At 39.0% G+C, this 22704-nt stretch overlaps 1 protein-coding gene across 1 annotated transcript; it reads left to right on the top strand.

Annotated features, from left to right (window-relative positions):
- The first annotated feature begins 730 nt into the window (after window positions 1-730).
- Window positions 731-10214, top strand: LOC121376822. The gene is made up of 6 exons (XM_041504594.1): window positions 731-1023; window positions 1705-1909; window positions 4364-4487; window positions 5523-5711; window positions 8133-8300; window positions 9237-10214. Exons 2-6 carry the CDS (start codon window positions 1769-1771, stop codon window positions 9884-9886), a joined length of 1272 nt encoding a protein of 423 aa, XP_041360528.1. The 5' UTR covers window positions 731-1023; window positions 1705-1768; the 3' UTR covers window positions 9887-10214.
- The last annotated feature ends 12490 nt before the right edge of the window (window positions 10215-22704 follow it).

The following is a 22704-nucleotide window of genomic DNA, read 5'->3' as shown; positions in this document are numbered from 1 at the left end:
TTCCGGACGGGCCGCTGGTGCCGGCGGTCCCTTCTCCCACCCTCCCCAAACATATATTTTTACTTTTTACCAGATGTGTTATTTATATTAAGGATAAAGAACAATAACAATGAAACATTAGTTCAGTCATTAATGTATAGTTTAGCTTATTTTTAATTTAGGTCGTTAATATATTTTAATTGGTAAAGTATTTATCTGAGATATCCCGCGCACATAGCCCGTGTGGGTATCAGCGATCAGTGGCGGATCCAGAAAATCCATTGGGGGGGGGGCAATGGCATATGGCCAAAAGCCACAAACGTTCACGAAGGGATTCCTCGGATTCTCCAACGTAACAAGTGAAAAACCCCACCAAATATACGGGGGTGGGGGTATTGAGGGGGCCTTAGAACCGCTACTGACGATTTATATCATCATAAATTTATACGACGTATACGTGACAGCCTTCATGTAGATATTCAGGATACTTTTACGCATGCATCCAATAAACAAGGTAGCTCGTAATACCCATTTATACAAGGGCGGATCTAAAATAGCTTGTGAAAGGGGGACTAACAAAAACAGATCACATGGACAAACTCGTCAAAAGGGCACCCCAATGGAAATCAAGAATTAAAAGAGGAGGTAAAAAGGGCACTTGAATATTTTTTTTTGAGAGGCGGTAATATCACAGGTACATACTGTTTAGCTATGTTGTGTACTAATAAATGTTGTTTTGTCTCAGGTGTATGTGTTGTTCTGCTTGTGCACCACCTGTCTGGACCTGTCACGTGCAGACTGATAGCAGCACAAATGTAGAGCAGTTGCTGAACATTGCTTCCTGGTCTAGGTAATCTGTTAAGGCAACACGCACTCTCTGCACACGACGGTGACGATTACAAGGATCAAAGGTTCTTAGTCCTCTCGACTCAACGTACTCTACGTATGTGCCTTTACTTCTTCGATTAACAATTTGGGACGTAAAGACAGTTTCTTGAAATGACCGACTGCCACGTTGCACAGTTTTCACGAAACTGACTTATTGTAAGTACATGTGCCTTTTAGAAATACTTCCCACTGAAATCTTAATAGACGATACTAAATAAGCGGCCGTTTGATACCATCCATCTTACAAGGAGTTGTTCAAAAACGTATCTAATGTTTTTAAGCAACCAGTTTTTAAATAAATGGTACGACGCGGTCACGAATATAGTATTCTATTTATCACCAACCTACAATTACTGTGGCATTTTTTTAGAATCTAGTGAAAAAGGAAACATTTGCGACGCCATAACCTGATTTTATCAGCGTATGAATACTTTAGCTTATGTATTCGTTTAACATATCGGAAGTTTAATTTCGCGAACTTACAGCTACAAGCTGTTTAAACATGTTCATCAATTCGTTTATCACGGACATAAGTTTTGAATCGTCTTCAGATTCGAGTTTCTGTAGGTGATTGCATACACGTCTTTTATTTAAATTGATATTTGTTTTCACAAAATGTTTTGCGAGTTGGTATGGGCGTAAAACTTAATAATATATATCGTGTTTGTATGAAGTTTAATGTTATTTATTATACAGTTTTCTTTTGAAGCTAACAGGCTATACGCAAGTGCAATTATTTATTTATTATCCATACACTGTGATTTATAGTAAACCATGTGTATCAATGAATGTCAACTGGTGTAACAGAGACCGTGGTATGTACTATCCTGTCTGCAGCAGAAGCACCAGAACCAGCACGAGAATCGTCATCAGCACCAGCTGCAGCTGCCACACACAGACGATGTACGTGTACGAGAACGGCGGCGAACATTACACGATGCGAGAATTCTACGACGAGCACCAGAAACACCTGCCCAAGCTGATCGTTGTCACTCAGGGATACGACGGCGGCGTCGACCTTGACACCATGGGGATGGGGCAGGTTAGCTGTTGGTCTTAACAATGTACATACACCTCGACACCATGGACATGGGGCAGGTTAGCTGTTGGTCTAAACAATGTACATATACATCAACACCATGGGGCAGGTTAGCTGTTTGTCTAAACAATGTATATATACATCGACACCATGGGGCAGGTTAGCTGTTGGTCTAAACAATGTACATATACCTCGACACCATGGGCATGGGGCAGGTTAGCTGTTGGTTTAAACAATGTATATATACCTCGACACCATGGGGCAGGTTAGCTGTTTGTCTAAACAATGTATATATACATCGACACCATGAGGCAGGTTAGCTGTTGGTCTAAACAATGTACATATACCTGGACACCATGGGGCAGGTTAGCTGTTGGTCTAAACAATGTATATATACATCGACACCATGGGGCAGGTTAGCTGTTGGTCTAAACAATGTATATATACATCAACACCATGGGGCAGGTTAGATGTTGGTCTAAACAATGTACATATACATCGACACTATGGGCATGGGGCAGGTTCGCTGTTGGTCTAAACACTGTACATATACTTCGATACAATGGGGATGGGGTAGGTTCGCTGTTTGTCTAAACAATGTACATATACTCCGATACAATGGGGATGGGGTAGGTTCGCTGTTTGTCTAAACAATGTACATATACTCCGATACAATGGGGATGGGGTAGGTTAGCTGTTAGTCTAAACAATGTACATATACTCCGATACAATGGGGATGGGGTAGGTTAGCTGTTAGTCTAAACAATGTACATATACTCCGATACAATGGGGATGGGGTAGGTTCGCTGTTTGTCTAAGCAATGTACATATACTCCGATACAATGGGGATGGGATAGGTTCGCTGTTAGTCTAAACAATGTACATATACTCCGATACAATGGGGATGGGGTAGGTTCGCTGTTTGTCTAAACAATGTACATATACTCCGATACAATGGGGATGGGGTAAGTTTGCTGTTAGTCTAAACAATGTACATATACTCCGATACAATGGGGATGGGGTAGGTTCGCTGTTTGTCTAAACAATGTACATATACTTCGATTCAATAGGGATGGGGTTCAAACAATATTTATTATTGTTGAGAACTCCTCTCTGTACTCTCCCTTTCTTTCTCTCTCTCAGTCTCCCTCCGTCATTGGTCTGCCACTTGGTCTCTCTCCCCTCAGCCTCAGTCAGTCAGCTTCCCACACCAATGTCCACCTTGTTTTTGCAGTGTCTGACGATAAGTGTGCGAGGGTGCAGGTAATGTGTGTGTGTGTGTGTGTGTGTGTGTTCTGGAGAAAAAACTTCAAATTCGGGCAAAAATGATAGAGATATTCGAGAAAAATTAGCTAACGTGATACCTTTTTGTCATGTATTTCAACCAATCTACCTTCAAAAGTAGATGTAATCCATTTAAAAATGCATAGTGATTCGTTTAAAACATGATATAGCTGTTTGGTAATAATGCTAATATGAATAAATATTGTTATCCAGATTCGGGCATTTTTGTTTAATTCAGGCAAAAATCAGCTTGCCCCTCTGCAAAAATGTGCCTGAAGAAAGTGGGCATTTTAATCGACTAACCACCTTAAGTGGCTTCACAGTCTAACCCTGCAAACATTTCCTATACACGTGCCTTGTACGGCTAATAAATTGGTCAATTCTGTGTGCTTTCAGAGCGAAAAATCTCAAACATATTATTCATTTTAAAGAAGCATTGCCAAAAATACTTCATTTAATATCGCTAAATTTTTCAAGTCTAAAATTTTGACCTTGTATTTAGTGGTAAAGAATTTTTGTTCTATAGTAAGCCTACCAAAGAAAGAAAATATTATAATTGTTGTTTTCATCATCATTATCGTCATCATCATTTTCGTCGTCGTCGTCATCATCATGGTCATCATCAAAATTATCATCGTCATCATCATCAACATCGTCGTCGTCGTCATCATCATTATTATTATTATCACGATCAGCATCATCAACATTATTATTACCAAAATTGTTTAAAAAAACCCCCACAAAACCCCCCACAAAAAACAACAAAGTCTTTGTGAACTACTACCATACCTCGAAACACAAACTTTTAAATTTAAAATAATAATATTAATTCTAGTTTGGCTGAACACAAAACGTAAAGGAAAGGCGTTTTGGAAATTAACAAATGTGTTCGATTTTGATGTGTAACATTTGAAAACAAATATTGATCAGGATTTTACTAAAACAGTAATATTTGCTCAAAATGAAGATTGCCGACTGCTCATGAAGTTAGAAATGGCATTCGCACTCTCTCTGTGGGTTTGTATTTTAATAAACTGCATACATCTGCTAAACAGTAGAATATTCGGAGGGAGATTGCCCAGCACAACCACATCACTCATCCCATGTATTTGCGCCTGAGGCTATGGGCTGTACTTAATGCCCTCATAATTTCTCATCATCATTACGTCACAGGTCATGAGAGTTCACAGCGCATGCACACAGACACGAGTGGTTGCCAAAGATGGAACTGGACGCACTATCACCATCCCCGTGGACTACCCTTTGCCTTTCCGAGTCTGCAAACAAACAAATAAAAGTAATGTGTTATTTTAATTCTCTTGGTTTGACTTGCGCACGTCGAATTTATTATATTTACAATTTACAATTTTCAAAAGTATATTGTAGGCCAGGGGCGGGACGTAGTCCAGTGGTAAACAACTCGCCTGATGCTTGGTCGGTCTAGGATCGATCCTTGTCAGTGGTCCCTTTGGGCTATTTCACGTTCCAGCCAGTGCACCGCGACTGGTTTATAAAAGGCCGTGGTATGTGCTATCCTGTCCATGGGATGGTGCATATAAAAGATCCCTTGCTGTTAATGGAAACATGTAGCGGGTTTCCTCTCTGACTGTGTCAAAATGACCATATGTTAGACATCCAATAGCCGATGATTAATAAATCACTGTGCTCTAGTGGTGTTGTTAAACGAAACAAACAAACATTCTTCTAGGCCATGTTCCACTAAGCGATCTTAGCGTTGAGACCGCTTCATGTGCCGTATTTATACTAAGAGAAAATGGATCATTTGTCAGTATAGGTAATAGAACGAACATTGTACTTACTGCCTTCCTGTCTGGCGTCGCATTTCTTTACTTACAACTTTTAATCTGTTGCTATTTGGACAATGTTAGGCCTAATGTTTTTACTGAAGGTAGTAACAGGCACGGCAGAAGCAAGTAGAGATGGGGGGGGGGGGGGGTGTGTAAGTTTGTGAGGGGTTTCCCGTACAAATATTTATTTAGAATTATTGGGGGTGGTTAGAGCCTTTCTCCACCGTGCCTGAGCAAATATGCATAAAGTAATGGATGCGAATCCCCATACTCTTGAAATAATTCTATATTCAGTAGAGTTATCGGTGTTTTGTTTTTGTTTTGTTTCGTTTTGATCTTTTTCTTTTTCTTCTTTTTTTTTTTTTTCTTTTTTTTTTGGGGGGTGGGGGTTGTTGTTTTAGTTTTAATTTTTGTTTGTTTCGGGTGTGGGGTTGGGAGGGAGGGACGGCACACAAGATATTTACTTTTAGTGTTCTGTAAACGTGCATCACATGTATGTGTTGTAGTATATTTATTTTAACCAGCTGAACGCGGCACACTTCTGAGTGATGTTCTAGCGGACCATGTGTTGCCGGTGGAGGTGGAGTTCGCCTGTCCACGTGACTACATGTTCGACGTCGGCTACTCTCAAGCCAGCGCCAAGTCGTTCGGCAAAATCACTCTGTCCAGCCTGTACGACGAAACGTACTGCATCGCCAACTGCATCTACGACGGTATCCATGATTCACAATATGTACGGAGCAGGGCTGGGTAAAGCTCAGAACACCCCTACCGGTTTCATATTCCAGCCTGTTTCGGCGTGTCTCGTCAGATACTAGCAAATACTAGCAAATACTAGCAATTTCAAAATAATAAAACACATCTTTGGATACAGATATATTTGAGTAATTACAGATATAACCAATGGGTAGTAAAGAGAACAGGATCTTCTCCAACAGGACTAAATTAAGGGGCACCTACAAACTGAAATAGGTTCGTTTTCGTATTTTACTGGGAGCTATGCCCCTGCTCTCCATAATATTGGTTAACCCCAATCCCGAGGGAGTAGTGAGATTTTATTGCAGTTGAAGTGCGAGCTACTGATATTGTTCATCACTTCATGTTCGCATTTACCTTACTTTGACACCCACTAGGTTATGTATTTTACTTGCTGGGGTGTGTTAAACATTCATACATTACGTCATTAAGTCTAGCGACCATAATCTCATTTCCACTTAGAATTCAGGCTGTATATGACATTGTATCGCCTCGAACTCTCGGACGCTTAGAATTCAGACTGTATATGACATTGTATCGCCTCGAACTCTCAGACGCTTAGAATTCAGGCTGTATGTGACATTGTATCGCCTCGAACTCTCAGACACTTAAGAATTCAGGCTGTATGTGACATTGTATCGCCTCGAACTCTCGGACACTTAGAATTCAGGCTGTATGTGACATTGTATCGCCTCGAACTCTCGGACACTTAGAATTCAGGCTGTATGTGACATTGTATCGCCTCGAACTCTCGGACACTTAGAATTCAGGCTGTATGTGACATTGTATTGCCTCGAACTCTCGGACACTTAGAATTCAGGCTGTATGTGACATTGTATCGCCTCGAACTCTCGGACACTTAGAATTCAGGCTGTATGTGACATTGTATCGCCTCGAACTCTCGGACACTTAGAATTCAGACTGTATATGGCATTGTATCGCCTCGAACTCTCGGACACTTAGAATTCAGGCTGTATGTGACATTGTATCGCCTCGAACTCTCGGACGCTTAGAATTCAGACTGTATGTGACATTGTATCGCCTCGAACTCTCAGACGCTTAGAATTCAGACTGTATGTGACACTGTATCGCCTCGAACTCTCTCGGACACTTAGAATTCAGGCTGTATATGACACTGTATCGCCTCGAACTCTCGGACACTTAGAATTCAGGCTGTATATGACACTGTATCGCCTCGAACTCTCGGACACTTAGAATTCAGGCTGTATATGACACTGTATCGCCTCGAACTCTCGGACACTTAGAATTCAGGCTGTATATGACATTGTATCGCCTCGAACTCTCGGACACTTAGAATTCAGGCTGTATCTGACACTGTATCGCCTCGAACTCTCGGACACTTAGAATTCAGGCTGTATGTGACACTGTATCGCCTCGAACTCTCGGACACTTAGAATTCAGGCTGTATATGACACTGTATCGCCTCGAACTCTCGGACACTTAGAATTCAGGCTGTATATGACACTGTATCGCCTCGAACTCTCGGACACTTAGAATTCAGGCTGTATATGACACTGTATCGCCTCGAACTCTCGGACACTTAGAATTCAGGCTGTATGTGACACTGTATCGCCTCGAACTCTCGGACACTTAGAATTCAGGCTGTATGTGACACTGTATCGCCTCGAACTCTCGGACACTTAGAATTCAGACTGTATATGACATTGTATCGCCTCGAACTCTCAGACACTTAACATTTAATTATTATCTCTTAATAGGTGTTTTTCAAATTCTTCACCATTCATCCGTGATTGTGTACAATTGCAAGTGGTCACTGTTTTTAAAAGGCGTCACTGATTTTACATTACAGTGACTGGCATGGCAAAGTCAAGCTGGTCAAAGCTTGCGTGAGCCCTGGTATTAATGATGTCCTAGTGTCCACCGACTGATGTTCAGTTAGAAATCCAGACAGTGTGTATTAATGATGTCCTAGCGTCCACCGACTAAGGTTCAGTTAGAAATCCACACAGTGTATATTAATGATGTCCTAGCGTCCACCGACTGATGTTCAGTTAGAAATCCGCACAGTATGTATTAGTGATGTCCTAGCGTCCACCAACTGATGTTCAGTTAGAAATCCACACATTGTGTATTACTGATGTCCTAGCGTCCACCGACTGATGTTCAGTTAGAAATCCACACATTGTGTATTAACGATGCCCTAGCGTCCACCGACTGATGTTCAGTTAGAAAACCACACAGTGTATATTAATGATGTCCTAGCGTCCACCGACTGATGTTGAATTTTGAATCCACACAGTGTGTATTAGCGATGTACTAGCGTCCACGGTCTAGTTTTCAGCTATAATTCTAGAGAATGTTAGCGATATCTTTCGTCCACTGTCTTCCTCTTGCAGGTGTCCTGGAACCCCAAACCGTGCTGATTCCACTGTATCTGCAGAAGGTTCTCGTATCCACGGTGGTCGGAATAAAGGGTCGAACTCGCGAACAGTTCCTCCAGTTCCTACACGACACGGAACAGGCTGCTAAGGGAATAATACATGTTGGAAAAACTGGAAATGAAAGTGAGTGTACATTTAATCATTGTCTGAATTTATCACCTTGATGGTGACGTTCATAGGTAATCAGGTGATTTCTGATGAACATTTGCCATGCGCTGTGATCCTAACAATGAGGGATGGGGTGGGTTCATGCCTAACTGATCTAGACCATCATATGTATCGTCCTGTCTATGGGTTAAATGCATATACACGATATATTAATGCTATTTGGTATGAGTAGCCAGCAAGACACCGAATAACCATAGTCTAAAACGTGATGAGGATCAGAAGTCGTTAAAGTCAGTGACTAATTCATGAGGTGTATACCTTTTCTCTTTCAAATAAAATGTAGTTTGAGCTGCTGCTACTGCTATACACATCAGATACATTTGACAAAATTGACAACTGAGCACATTTTAAATACACATCAGATAAATTTGACAAAATTGACAACTGAGCACATTTTAAGTGCACATCAGATAAATTTGACAAAATTGACAACTGAGCACATTTTAAGTACACATCGGATAAATTTGACGAAATTGACAACTGAGCACATTTTAAGTACACATCGGATAAATTTGACGAAATTGACAACTGAGCACATTTTAAGTAACAGTAACTTAGTGGTAGAAAAGCTGTAATAACCGCAAAATACCGTAAACACATTTTCCTTTGCTTTCTATAGTCAGAGTCGTAAAATGTTCATCTGCTTGTCTTATTGTGGATATTATCCTTTGTATATACATGTCTTTAATAAAATCCGTATAAAATGAATTTAGGCAATACAGAGAATAGGACTTCCGTATCTTTGTTCGGGCTTTATTTGTTAACATGATAAGCGTATTAAATTGGCTTGTACATAACTATGTATACATTGCGAATAAAACTTTTGAATAAGCCTTCCATAATTATTTTCACTTGTATATTTTCATTGTTATTTCTTGTGTTTTGTTGCAGATATTGCCATGTATAAGAAGGTAGATGTAGACAAATCTAAATCAGAGAACGTGTATGAAACATTCGAGCCAGAGAAGTTTTTTCGCTTTGCTAAATCGGAAGAATATTGCACGTTACAAACCCAAACACCAACAGGGGAGGCTACTCACATGATGCCTGGCACAGAACAGGAAACCCGCCCGCCAGAGTTACCTCCCAGATATAAAGAAACAGAAGGCGCTTTTAAAACTTCGTCTTTGCTAAAACCAGACTATTATTGTACTGTTGGTGATGTTAAGCCAAAAGTTCCCCAACGTACATCACTTCGTCTACCACAACAAACATCTTCTGGAGACACGAACAAAGTCAAAGTGAATTATGTAAATGACATTGGACGAGCAGTGGTTTCGCCATATGGAGTTGGATCTTCGCCACAGAGAGAAGCTCAAACTCGAGAGAAAAGGGTGGAGGAGTTGACGATAGATGAACTGGGGGATAAGTTGAAGGCGTTGAAGCTGGACCGGCATGTCGAGTCCTTCAGAGATGAGAGAATCGATGGCTGTTTGCTAACAGAATTCGACCAGAGTGTCTTGAGGGACGAATTCAAGTTCACGCAGCTGGAGACTATAAAACTGATGAAGTTCATCCGTACTGGACATGTTCCACGCTGAACGTCAACTGTTGGGCATCAGCTGCCGAGGATAACGTTACGCTATTCGTACAGGTCGTGGAAATCATGATAGATCGTGGAATTACAGACCTATGAAGACATGGAATTTTTAGATGGGTGATAAAAGACCTCTTTTATGGAAAATGAAAATTGGTTGATCATAGTTTTTCATTTTGAAATAACTCTATAGTCATTCCCGTCAGGGAACGTTGTAATACAACTTATTTATTTCTGAGCCGATTGGTTTTATAAACTGAGCACAAAAGGAAGGAAGAAAGGAAATGTTTTATTTAACGCTGTAGCGGGTTTCCTCTCTCATTATCTGTGTGGTCTGATGCCATATAACCGTAAATAAAATGTGTTGAGTGCGTCGTTAAATAAAATATTTCTTTCTTGTTTTTTTCCCCACCGAGAACGAGATTAACGACTTAATGGGTAGGGTTAATACCACTACACCGACATCTCTCTCACTAACAACCAAAAACTAACACCAACCCACAGTCCTGGATAGACAGCCCAGATAACTGAGGTATGTGCCCAGGACAGCAGGCTTGTATCTTAATTGAATATAAGCAGAAAGTAAATGGCGCAGGCTCAGAAATTATCTCCCTTATAGAGGTCGCGTCTTTACTATACACACCATAGTCTCGCTTTAAACAGCTGTTCAGTAGTGTGATTTGAAGCCACTGGTCGTATAAAATTACTTTCAGACGACGGACAAAATACAACAAAAAACAAACAGTGAATCGCTGGAAAACGAGACGTTTGTATGTCCTTGCCAAAAACCTGTCCATTATAGGTGTGTGGATTTAAAAAAATAAATTATTTATATATTATTTGAATAAAATCTAGTTGAAATATTATATTTTCTTCCTTTTATGTTTGCTATGTGAATATTTGTTTATTTGAGTGTTTCGTTCACTGCTCTCTTTTTTTTGGTGAGGGCGAGGGTTTTGATGGGTTCGTCCTACCCTCCTTTGCATTGATCATGTTTTTTGTCGATCATTAATTAATCAATTAATTTATTTTTAATCAATATTTTCACAAAACTAAAAGAAAAAGTGTTTTATAAACAACACACTTTTTTAATTATGTACAATGTCAGCAGAGTGTATTTGAAAGGGGGGTGGCGGCGGGGGTACTAGTAGTGTGCTGTCAGTTCAAAGGCTGTGGTGTGTGTGAGAGAGAAAATACATGTATTTGAGGGCCTGAACCCGGAATAAGTTTAAATATCACATGTTAACATTGGGCCTATGGCATCTCCAGCCTTTTGAGCACAGTAATAGGAAAAAAGAGGAGACAATGGCCCTATCGGCCCTCACCTCTTCCGCAGCCCCTAATACACAATTTGAAGAAGAAACAAAGTTGTTTGAGACATGCAAATAGCATACATACAATATAGACGTAGAATAGTGAAGATGTGATGTGCCAATTAAGGCGTAAACAAAATACGTATTTTGTAACCGACTCTACCTGAAAAAAAAGGGCTAACCCTAATTATTTTTCCCTTTTTAATTTTTTTTTTTTTAGGTTAAAACGAGTACAAATGTAGGTTTTTTTAATTTTAGACTGGCCCTACCTAATATATTTTCGTCATGTTCCCAGAAATGTTTTTAGGCACAAGGCAGAATAAAATTTTATTTTCTTCATTTGTTAAACTCTATATTTTGCGGTGGCTGGGAAAGGACATCACATCATATCTCGATCGATCGACTTACTATCTCCGATCGATCGACTTTCGAACTCGAGGCTTTCCGTTAAAATAGGCGACTGGGATACCGTTATAGGTTATACTATACCATATAAAATCCTATAAGCAACAACGTTAACGTTTGTGGTTAAAAACACTATATGCAATATATAAAAAAACCCTATAACATTCATCCATCACATAAATACAGGCCACCACATTTTTCTTTTCTCAAATTGAAGAAGAACTAATCCCCATTCCCTTTACCCTATGAATTTGGTCGGGATAATGTGAGCAGGTATGTATACACTGTACTAAAAGTCACCCACTGTCCACATCTCTCAAGTGCACCCACTGTTGCAATAGCTAAGGCAACTACATCTGTATCTGTAGCAGATATCATGATCCATATGTAGCTTTGCTGATATGCATGGAATATGGAGGGGCATGTTGAAGCCCAAACTGTACCAAATGGGACATCTTGGGCAGTGCTCGGCCCAAGATGTCCTTGGGACATCTTCTTGGGCCAAGAGATGCCATATACTTTTGTTACATTTGCTTAAATCGTTCAAATTGTTTTTTGTTTAACGACACCTCTAGATCATATTAATGAATTAATAATCGGTCATTGGGTGTCAAACAATTGACAATTCTGACATGTAGTCTTGAGAGGAAACCTGTCACATTTTGCCATTAGCAGCAAAGGGTCTTTTATATGCACTTTCCTAAAGAAAGAACGGCACATAAAACTATTTTGATATACCAGACGTGGGGATCTGGTTACACCATTTAAAGGCATGTGGACATTTTGAAGCTGTGACTGCCCAAACGAGTGGGATTTTCGCTCAGTTGCAATCCGTTCGTTTGAAATGGAATACAATGAAGGGTCGATTATCTGGGTGAAGCTATTGAGTTTTCCTATTACAACCAGTGATTCATGAATGGCATATCATAGGAAATAGTATGAAATATGCTGTGTAAATATGTATATACTTTGTATGTACATGTATGTGTGTGCATGTATCTACTATCTATGTATATGCGTGTATGTATGGATGAATGGATGTAGGCAGGTAGGTGAGTGGTTGGTACGTAGTTACGTACGTAAGTATGGATGGATCGATGGATGATTTAAAGTTTGTTTTGTTTGACGACACCACAAGAACATATTAATTGATTTATTAATCATCGGCTAGAGTCTTAGAGAGGAAACTCGCTACATTTCCCCCACATTAGTAGCAAGGGATATTTTATATGCACTATCCCATGGACTGGATAGCACATACCACTGTCTTTGATATACAACTCGTGACGCACTGGCTGGAACGATAAAGTCCAATGGGTCCACCGACGGGAATCGATCCTAGACAGACCGCGTATCAGGTGAACTATTTACCACTGGGCTACGTCCTGTCTCGGATGGATGTGTGTATGTTTGTGTGTTCATGCGTGCCTGTGTGTGTATCTGGTTATGTAAATGTGTTTGCGTGTGAATATTTAGCTATGTCCCAGTTATGGCGATACATTAATGTTGACTTTCACTTATATTTATAAGTCGTACTTGTCTAACATCCCACATGATGATATCCCGGTTCTTCTTTCACAAAAATATGTTTTGATCACTGGTATATGTGTGTGATATCTCCCTTCTTCGTCTGTCTCTCTCTCTCTCTCTCTCTCTCTCTCTCTCTCTCTCTCTCTCTCTCTCTCTCTCTCTCTCTCTCTCTCTCGCTCTCTCTCTCTCTCAGTGTGTGTGTGTGTGTGTGTGTGTGTACATATCGTCAATATCATGTATTAGGAATAAAAGTTGAATTATGTTAGCCACTGGCATAATACATTATTTTTACTCCTAATATATGATATTGACGATAACGAAACACAGAAGGGTAATAATCTCTTTATTATATAATCTCAAAGTTAATACAACGTGTCTTTGTAAACTGCATACACAACTTTAATTCCAGTCAGCCATTACTCGATATTCAAATGAATGAATGGTGCCGTGTCTTTTCAAAAGGAATATCCTTATATTAAAATCAACTAGTACATGACGTTTTTTCAAGAATGCTGGATAACTTTCAATGTAAAGTTGCTCTATTAAGCATTTTTTGTTTTATGATTATGAATGCATACATCAATTCTGTAGTGTCGCCATAGCACGTTTAGTTACATGACTGTTACATACAAAGATATTAACGCACTGGCGCAGGGGGTAATTAAATAATTTCTGGCCTCACAAATTGTCCCATGCCGTTGCTGGGACTCGAACCTGTGGCACCGAATCGCCCGCAAATTGCAGACTAACCACAATGCGTTCTGAGCTATCCAGACATCAATGTATATATATATATATATATATATATATATATATATATATATATATATATATATATATGTGTGTGTGTGTGTGTGTGTGTGTGTGTGTGTGTGTGTGTGCGTGTGTGTGTGTGCGTGCGTGCGTGCGTGTGTGTGTGTGTTTTTATATATATATATATATATATATATATATATATATATATATATATATATATATATATATAAAATTTTCCCCCACATTTTTTGGGGGGTTCACAACAATATTACAATATACAATCCCATTATATCATTTTCAATAGGTACTAAATAGACATAACTAATACTATACAGTACTTCAGTTATGTTCTAAGTAAGTCGTGATAAACAGACCGTCACTTCATCTAAAACGATGTAAAAATGCAAAATGTGCCAATAATATACTGATAAAGGATCACAGAGATAGCAACAAGAAATAATGACTGCATTAAAAATCAATTCATATTGTCTGAAGTTGACTGGGAACATATAGGCAGCACATTCAGCACTACAGACATTCAATCCCACATTACAGCTTGGCATGAAATACAAACATTACTATGCTAGTTGTGAATTAAATTTGGTCTACAATTTGATGTGTTCCCTTATTTCTTTCCATTAGTGTATTTGTCATGTACTGTCGACATTTAAGGCTTAGCCTAATAATTACCGTTCACACACCCCTTTTCAAATGTCTGTCCTCGTCATAGGCGTGCTAGCAACCTAATATAAACCAGACTAGGTAGCTGTGACAAACGATACGGCTGACGGAGTACAATGAGCACACTGTTTCCATCTACATTTATTCATATTCATATCTTGTTGATCTACTTTTGGTGACTCCACTGTCCAAAGGAAACCAAGCGAGACCTAACTGAAGGAAAGAACTATTTTCTTTAATGACGCATGCAACACATTCTAAAGTGGGTTATATGGCTTCGCAAATGATGAAAGAGAAAACTCGCCACCATCACGCCATGAGCTATTCTTTTCAATTAGTAGCAAGGGACCTTTTATACGGACAACATCCTACATATAGGATAGTACACGGCCTTTGTCACACCATTTGTGGAGCACTGGCTGGAAAGAAATAGCCCAATGGGCCCACCAACATAAAAAGTAATCTACCTGCAACAAAATAAGGTGTTACATGTTATTTATGATTTAGAGTATTTTTGTTAGTAACTTTCATTTTAGCTGAAAATCGCAGTCCATTTAAGAATTTGTTTTTTTTACCCTGTACCGGTTTCACCCTCAAATATACACCGCATATCAAATGTAGACATTGATTGAGTACACCACCAGCCCCCACCCACTGCTCCGCCGTGCCTGATACTACATAAAAGTATATTAACTTAGTGGGAATAGATAATAGTACAAATAATCAGCGTCGCATGTTACTACCAATTAGTCCTGCATTTTTATAGCAAGACAATGTCTTTTTTTTTGTCTTCTTTTTTTTTGTCACAAATATAGGAATCTACACAATAGAAACAAACAAATAAACAAACACAAAATAAAACAAAACAAACAGAAAACAATACAACCGCAATTTAGTGCAAAATAATTTTTGATTCAATGAAACAGTAAACATTTCATATCATCAAATTCAGTTACATTTTTGTTTTTACTCCAGAGATGTATATCAAATATATTTAGTTGGATAATAAACCAAATTTAATGTCAGTGTGTGTGTGTGTGTGTGTGTGTGTGTGTGTGTGTTCGTGCGTTTGTGTATAATAGGTATACACTAATGAAGCGTGAATAATATGTAATTTATAACTTCCCTTAAAGATATTATGCCAATTATAATAAACATAATATTTGGCTTGATTGGTTTCTTTTCGAAGTGATATTAGCCAATTCGTTTACACCTTTGGCATATTATAACAGTTCACAATTACAAACACTATTTTTTAAAGTGCTAAACGAAGTAACTAACGGGTTATTCGTTATATAAAATGTGCAAACCAATATAACTATCAACAATAAAGTTTAATATTGTGTGCCTTATTCTTAAACAGCAACAAAATATACAGTTCTTGTCATCCACGTAGAATAGGAATGCTTTCAGCGACAACGAACAGCACCAACGTTCAAGAACTATTTAACTGGTTATCGATTCTGTTTAAATTCAAGCTCAATATAAAGTCTGTGATGTTTGTAATTAATTAAGAGGCCATGTAAGTTGAATAAACTGATTGTTGCTAGCAACAGGCCTCAGTGGCTCAGTGGTTAAGCCATCGGACTACAGGCTAGTAGGTACAGGGTTCACAGCCCGGTACCGGCTCCAACCCAGAGCGAGTTCTTAAGGTCTTAATGGGTAGGTGTAAAGCCACTACACCCTCTTCTCTCTCACCAACCACTAACAAACCAACTAACAACTAACCCACTGTCCTGGACAGACAAGACAGCCCACATATCTGAGATGTGTCTCCAGGATAGCGTGCTTGAACCTTAATTATTTCTCGCTTCAGCCAGTGCACCACGTATGTGCTATCCTGTCTATGGAATGTTGCTGCTAATCGAAAAAGAATAGCCTATGAAGTTGCGACAGCGGGTTTCTTAGATCTCAATATCTGCATGGTTCTTAACCTTAACCGCGTCAAACGATTAGTGGTTCTTCGTGTACTGCTGGATTTTTATATAGCAATGATCTTAAGTGGTCATCCGTATAGGGTGTACACTACCAAATCAAATCCCATAGACGACAATAGTAACATATGCGGCTAAAACTCCTACCTGCAACGTATCAACCGACATAAACGCCACGGATATAAATACTACCACCCCTTACACTTAAAGTGAATCAGAAAAAAATGGGGGTCAAGCTGCTCGTTTCTGAGATAACGGGTAGCGTCTATGACTACCCTAGTTTCGCACAAAATTCGAGTACTTTTTTTTACAGGTACCCCATACATGTTTCAAGCACAAGGCTACTTGACACATTGGTACTAGATGAAATAAAATTGCACATTTATTTTACCCAGATGAAACTATTATTTTTTACAGCCAACACACTCACATTTATAACCAATCACAGGACTTGTGGTGTTCACTTCTCTATCAAAAGTTCGGTGCACCTCGAACTTTGACCCAGCCGGAAGTTATTTGGTATTGTACTACCTATACTGATAACATACATTTTTCAAAAAGTGTCCAGCTATGTGTCTTTATGACAACCAGGATCTGGTATATTCTAACATAAACTGACAACCTCACTGAAACTGTTGTTTCTACAGTGCAACCTAATATAATGTACACCTCAAAAAGCATATATATTGCATATAGTTTTGTACAAATGCAATATGTCATATTAAACAACAAAATGTTTTAAAATAAAACTCCTGAAGATATTTACTTTCAGTTGGGTGTGTGTACTCAGGTATATATGTAGAGACAACAAAGATAGTCAGAGTACCTCTACCCCTTTAAAGAATTCCATTAAAACACATGCACTTGATTGACCCCTAGATTATGAAGACCTTAACAGGCACATCAAAGAAATATCAGTATTAAAAAAAATACACTGTCTGAGGAAGGAAACACAAACATGACTGTACCTGTATGAAGTAATGACTTAATGTCCTGAACATTAGTGTTGGGAGGAAATCCTGTATGCTGGGTGTGGGTGTCTTCAAGTTACCAGGTGTGGGAATTTCAAATCCATCGGCCATGCTGATTTTCATAATGAACCATCAAAACCAATGGCAGCCACCAATATTCCTGACTATATTTTATTTATAGCCTACTGTAGTTGGAGGTTTTAATAGTTGTGATATCTGGAATAATCATGCAGCTTTAACACATTTATTTTTGATTAATTACCGAAAAAAAACTATTTTTAAATGGCAAAATTACCCGAACATCTATTTTCTTGCATTATTTTCTAATCCGGATGAATACAATATGTACATTAGATGTATTCCTACAATCTGTAATCCAGCATTTTATTTAGCTAGTAACATTAGGTAATACAGCTTTAACAATAAAATAAATTATCAACTTAATCCAAGGCAGATAATCAAATCTGAAAAAATTGGTTCTGAATCTAGTATAAAGTCAACATGCTTTTCATGAGAGCTAACTAAGTGATTATTAAGAAACAAAAATGATCTGGAGATCTAAGTATATGTTTAACAACCTTATTGCTATGTACAAATAAGAACAGAAGGCACAATAGTGACAACAAATTTAATTATGTTTTTGGTAAAGTTTTTCTTCAAATTTACTTTAAATTTTGCATAAAACTACAAATTTGTCTAAAATATAACTTAGCACCCTATACATATGTCAAAATGACAATAAAAATCAACTTCTTTACAAATTTGAGTTTTCAGAATTTCATACATAAAAAATTAACAATGTTAATGGAAACTAAAGACATTAACCCACTATTGGCACATGCTATTTTTAATATAAAAATAAATTGCTATTAAAATCGTAGTTCAGGTTGCCTATATATAATACCATATTTAAGCGCAGTTGTATATGGCAAGTCAAATACCATGTAAAAAGAAATTATTGAAATCTTTACAGTATGAGTTATAGGCCGAAACCAACTTTTCTTCAGTGCTAACTTTGATTCAAACTCCATTCAGAGCCATGTAGAGAGATTATTGTCAAGGTCAAGGTCATTGTGAACTTGCATGATCGAGTGATGGCTAATTAATCAACCAGTATAGTTTAATTAAATAAAATGACAAAATCATAATATTTTTTATTATGCACTGAATATGTGCTATACGGTGTACACTACCAAATCAAATCCCATAGACGACAATAGTAACATATGCGGCTAAAACTCCTACCTGCAACGTATCAACCGACATAAACGCCACGGATATAAATACTACCACCCCTTACACTTAAAGTGAATCAGAAAAAAATGGGGGTCAAGCTGCTCGTTTCTGAGATAACGGGTAGCGTCTATGTCTACCCTAGTTTCGCACAAAATTCGAGTACTTTTTTTTACAGGTACCCCATACATGTTTCAAGCACAAGGCTACTTGACACATTGGTACTAGATGAAATAAAATTGCACATTTATTTTACCCAGATGAAACTATTATTTTTTACAGCCAACACACTCACATTTATAACCAATCACAGGACTTGTGGTGTTCACTTCTCTATCAAAAGTTCGGTGCACCTCGAACTTTGACCCAGCCGGAAGTTATTTGGTATTGTATTACCTATAGGTGGCCCATTGTCACGGTACATGCTCTTAAATTTGTTTCGCATGTGGCGATTTTAATTGTGTTAGAGTGCCGTGTGCAGTTTATTGCCCGTAGCCCAGGTGGACAACTTGTTACGTAAGACTTCTGCGCGACCACCCTCGATCTGGCGTTCCAATATGCACTTAGCGAGGTGTGGAGGCCATGTGGCGAGTAGTTACGTAATACCTCTGCGAGTGCGGTTTCGACGACCGTGATTTGGCGACGATGGCGTCAGTAGTCTGACGATCAGAGAGAAATAATACCGACTCGAGTAGAGATGAAATAAGAGATGATACGTGAGGTGCCGCCTTGTTCCCCCAGGCCAATTCTGATTTTGGAATAAATAGCTAGGATTTAGAGATATCGAGGAGAACGAATAGGAAGGCTCCGAAGGAACGTTAGTCCGGTTGGACTTTGGTAAATATCATTTCTGCTCTGTGTATAACCTTGATGTGATTGATGTGACTTTAAATATTTTAATACTGTATTATACCGATATTCTTTAGACAGTGTCTTCGGTCATCTGACGAAGTAAATCGTAGACTTATTGTTCTAACATTATATGAGTATTTGGTAATATAAAGCTTAGCCAGTCATCCCAGCCGACCTGGGTAAACTGTAGGTTATTGTCTTTATTGTGATAAGTATTAATTCTGTGTTACAAGATTACTGAAGAGTAGTTAGGGTTAATTAAAAATTAACCCGTTAGGAATAGAGCTGTAATTCCTTTATTAATTAAGTTCCCCAAGAAGCGTTCTAAATTATCACACGTTACTGAACGAGTAGTAAGGGTTAATTAAAAATTAACCAGTTAGGAATGGTGTTGTAATTCCTTTATTAATTAACTTCTCCTGTAAGCGTTTCTCAACTATCACACGTGTGGGTGTGGTGTAACGGTGAAGTGATTCGCATATTGTGTAACTAGACACCTAGAGATTAACTAATTAAGTGATCAGTTCTGGGTTGTTATTATTGTTGTTATTAACTTACTACTACGGCTGTACATTTGTCAGCGTAGATTAATACAGATTCCAAAGTGTATTGTGTTTTTGTTGTGTTTTCTAGAGAACTAACGTGCTAAATTATATATACCTTATATAAGATCGTATCTCTGATCATACCTAGAGACGAGCCATACTAGTTTTAACAGCCTGTTACAGAGAGATCTAATAGATATACAGTTAGGAGAGATATTTTGATAATCGTGTTTTACTCAGTTACGGGAATTATAGAATCCCCGTGACAGGAGTAGAAAATTGGGGCGCTCGTCCCGGATCTGAAACGGGACATGCATATTTAAAAAAGTATTGTTTGTAAATGGGGGCTTTATAAATTAATTTTACAAATTAACCAGAAGTAGCACGTTGTTCACTAGAAAATTAATTAATAATAAGTGCGTCATATCTAAACATGGATAAGAATTTGCTGGATAGGCCTACGCTCAGTGTAGTGGAGATTAAGCGAGCACGTAAGGCCGAGTTAGTTGAAATCGCGGGTGAGCGAGAAATTGATTTAACATCAGCTAAAACCTTAGGTGATATAAAGACAATTATTATCCAGGAAGTTTTTGGTGATAGGCCTGCTATGGAAGACAGTGAGATTGTTCCAGAGATAGAGATAAATGAGTTAAGTGTGGAACAACAATTAGCTTTTAAAAAGCTTGAGTACGAAAGAGAGGAACGTGCATTAGAGAGAGAGAGAGAGAGAGAGAGAGAGATAGAGAGAGAGGGATAGAGAGAGAGAGAGAGAAAAAGAAGGTAGAGATAGAGAAGATAGAGAGAGGGATAGAGAAGAGAGAGAGAGAGAGAGAGAGAGAGAGAGAGAGAGAGAGAGAGAGAGAGAGAGAGAGAGAGAGAGAGAGAGAAGAGAGAGATAGGGATAGAGAATTCCAGTTAGCAAAATTAAAAGTGGAACATGAGTTAAAGTTGAATACTGAAGAAGTCAGACGAGAAGCCGGAAATGGGTTTAACATGTCGGAGGCTTATAGATCAGTGCCGGTATTTGATGACGAGGAAATAGATATGTTCTTTCAACTTTTTGAACGGGCCGCTAAGCAGCTAAATTGGCCGGAGTCTAAGTGGACATTGTTAGCCGTGTCTAAGTTTAAGGGGAAGGCTAGTATAGCTTATAATTCAATGAGTGATGAGCGAGCAAGCCAGTACGACTTAGTTAAGGCTGCAGTGTTGAGGGCTTATGAATTACGACCTGAGGATTATCGGTTACGGTATAGCGAGTTGAGAAAAACGCAGGGTCAGTCTTATAGTGAGTTTGTGGCTAAGAAGGCAGGGATGTTTGATAAATGGTTTGTTTCTCATCAGGTAGAGTCATATACCGAGTTACGGGAGTTGTTGATCTTACAGGACATTAAAAATGGATTACCAGTTAGCTTACGTATTCATTTAGAGGATCGTGATGTCAAAAAGATAGAGGAGGTAGGCATAGTGGCAGATGATTACGTGTTAATACACTAAGCATCAGCCAGTACCCTGCACCGACCAACCGTCGTGAAGTTCGCCGGTTCCTTGGCATGGCCGGTTATTATCGTCGTTTCTGCGCTAGATTTGCGACGGTAGCGGCCCCCATCACCTCTCTGCTAAAAAAGGAAACGAAGTTCCAGTGGTCAGAGGAATGCGAGACGTCATTTAACCGTCTCAAACAGATGCTCTCCTCGTCTCCCGTGATAGCAGCACCAGACTACCGAATGCCGTTCAAGCTAGCTGTGGATGCAAGTGACGTGGGAGCTGGAGCTGTGCTGTTCCAGGAAGACGAAAATGGACTGGACCATCCTGTAAGTTTCTTCTCGAAAAAGTTTGACAAACACCAGGTGAACTATTCCACTATAGAGAAGGAAGCTTTGGCCATGGTACAAGCTCTGAAGCATTTTCAGATCTACGTGAAATCGGCAGTGCACCAAGTGGTGGTCTTTACTGATCATAATCCGCTTACTTTCATTCACAGAATGAAAGCCACCAACCAGAGAGTTTTGAGGTGGAGTTTTCTTCTGCAAGAATACTCAATTACCATTGAACATATCAAGGGCACATCCATTGTAATCGCTGATGCCCTGTCCCGAAGTTGAACGTTATGATAATGTGTTGACATTCTTTATCTCTGTTTTGTTTATATATATTTTATTTGTATACCAGGGACTCAGAGACTCAGTGTGATTACTGGTAGTCACCTTATTATTACATGTGTTATAAATGTCCGTATGCGTCGGTTAACGCACCTTTTTGCTTTAATGTAGTATATTTCCCTATTCCTAGAGTAGAGGAAATATCCTTTTTGAGGTGGGGGTGTGTCACGGTACATGCTCTTAAATTTGTTTCGCCTGTGGCGATTTTAATTGTGTTAGAGTGCCGTGTGCAGTTTATTGCCCGTAGCCCAGGTGGACAACTTGTTACGTAAGACTTCTGCGCGACCACCCTCGATCTGGCGTTCCATTATGCACTTAGCGAGGTGTGGAGGCCATGTGGCGAGTAGTTACGTAATACCTCTGCGAGTGCGGTTTCGACGACCGTGATTTGGCGACGATGGCGTCAGTAGTCTGACGATCAGAGAGAAATAATACCGACTCGA

The sequence above is a fragment of the Gigantopelta aegis genome, chromosome 7 (genome assembly GCF_016097555.1).
Source record: "Gigantopelta aegis isolate Gae_Host chromosome 7, Gae_host_genome, whole genome shotgun sequence".
NCBI classification, from domain to species: Eukaryota; Metazoa; Mollusca; class Gastropoda; order Neomphalida; family Peltospiridae; genus Gigantopelta; species Gigantopelta aegis.
Note: the sequence above shows the minus strand (reverse complement) of the source record. Positions and strands in the feature narration are given on the sequence as shown.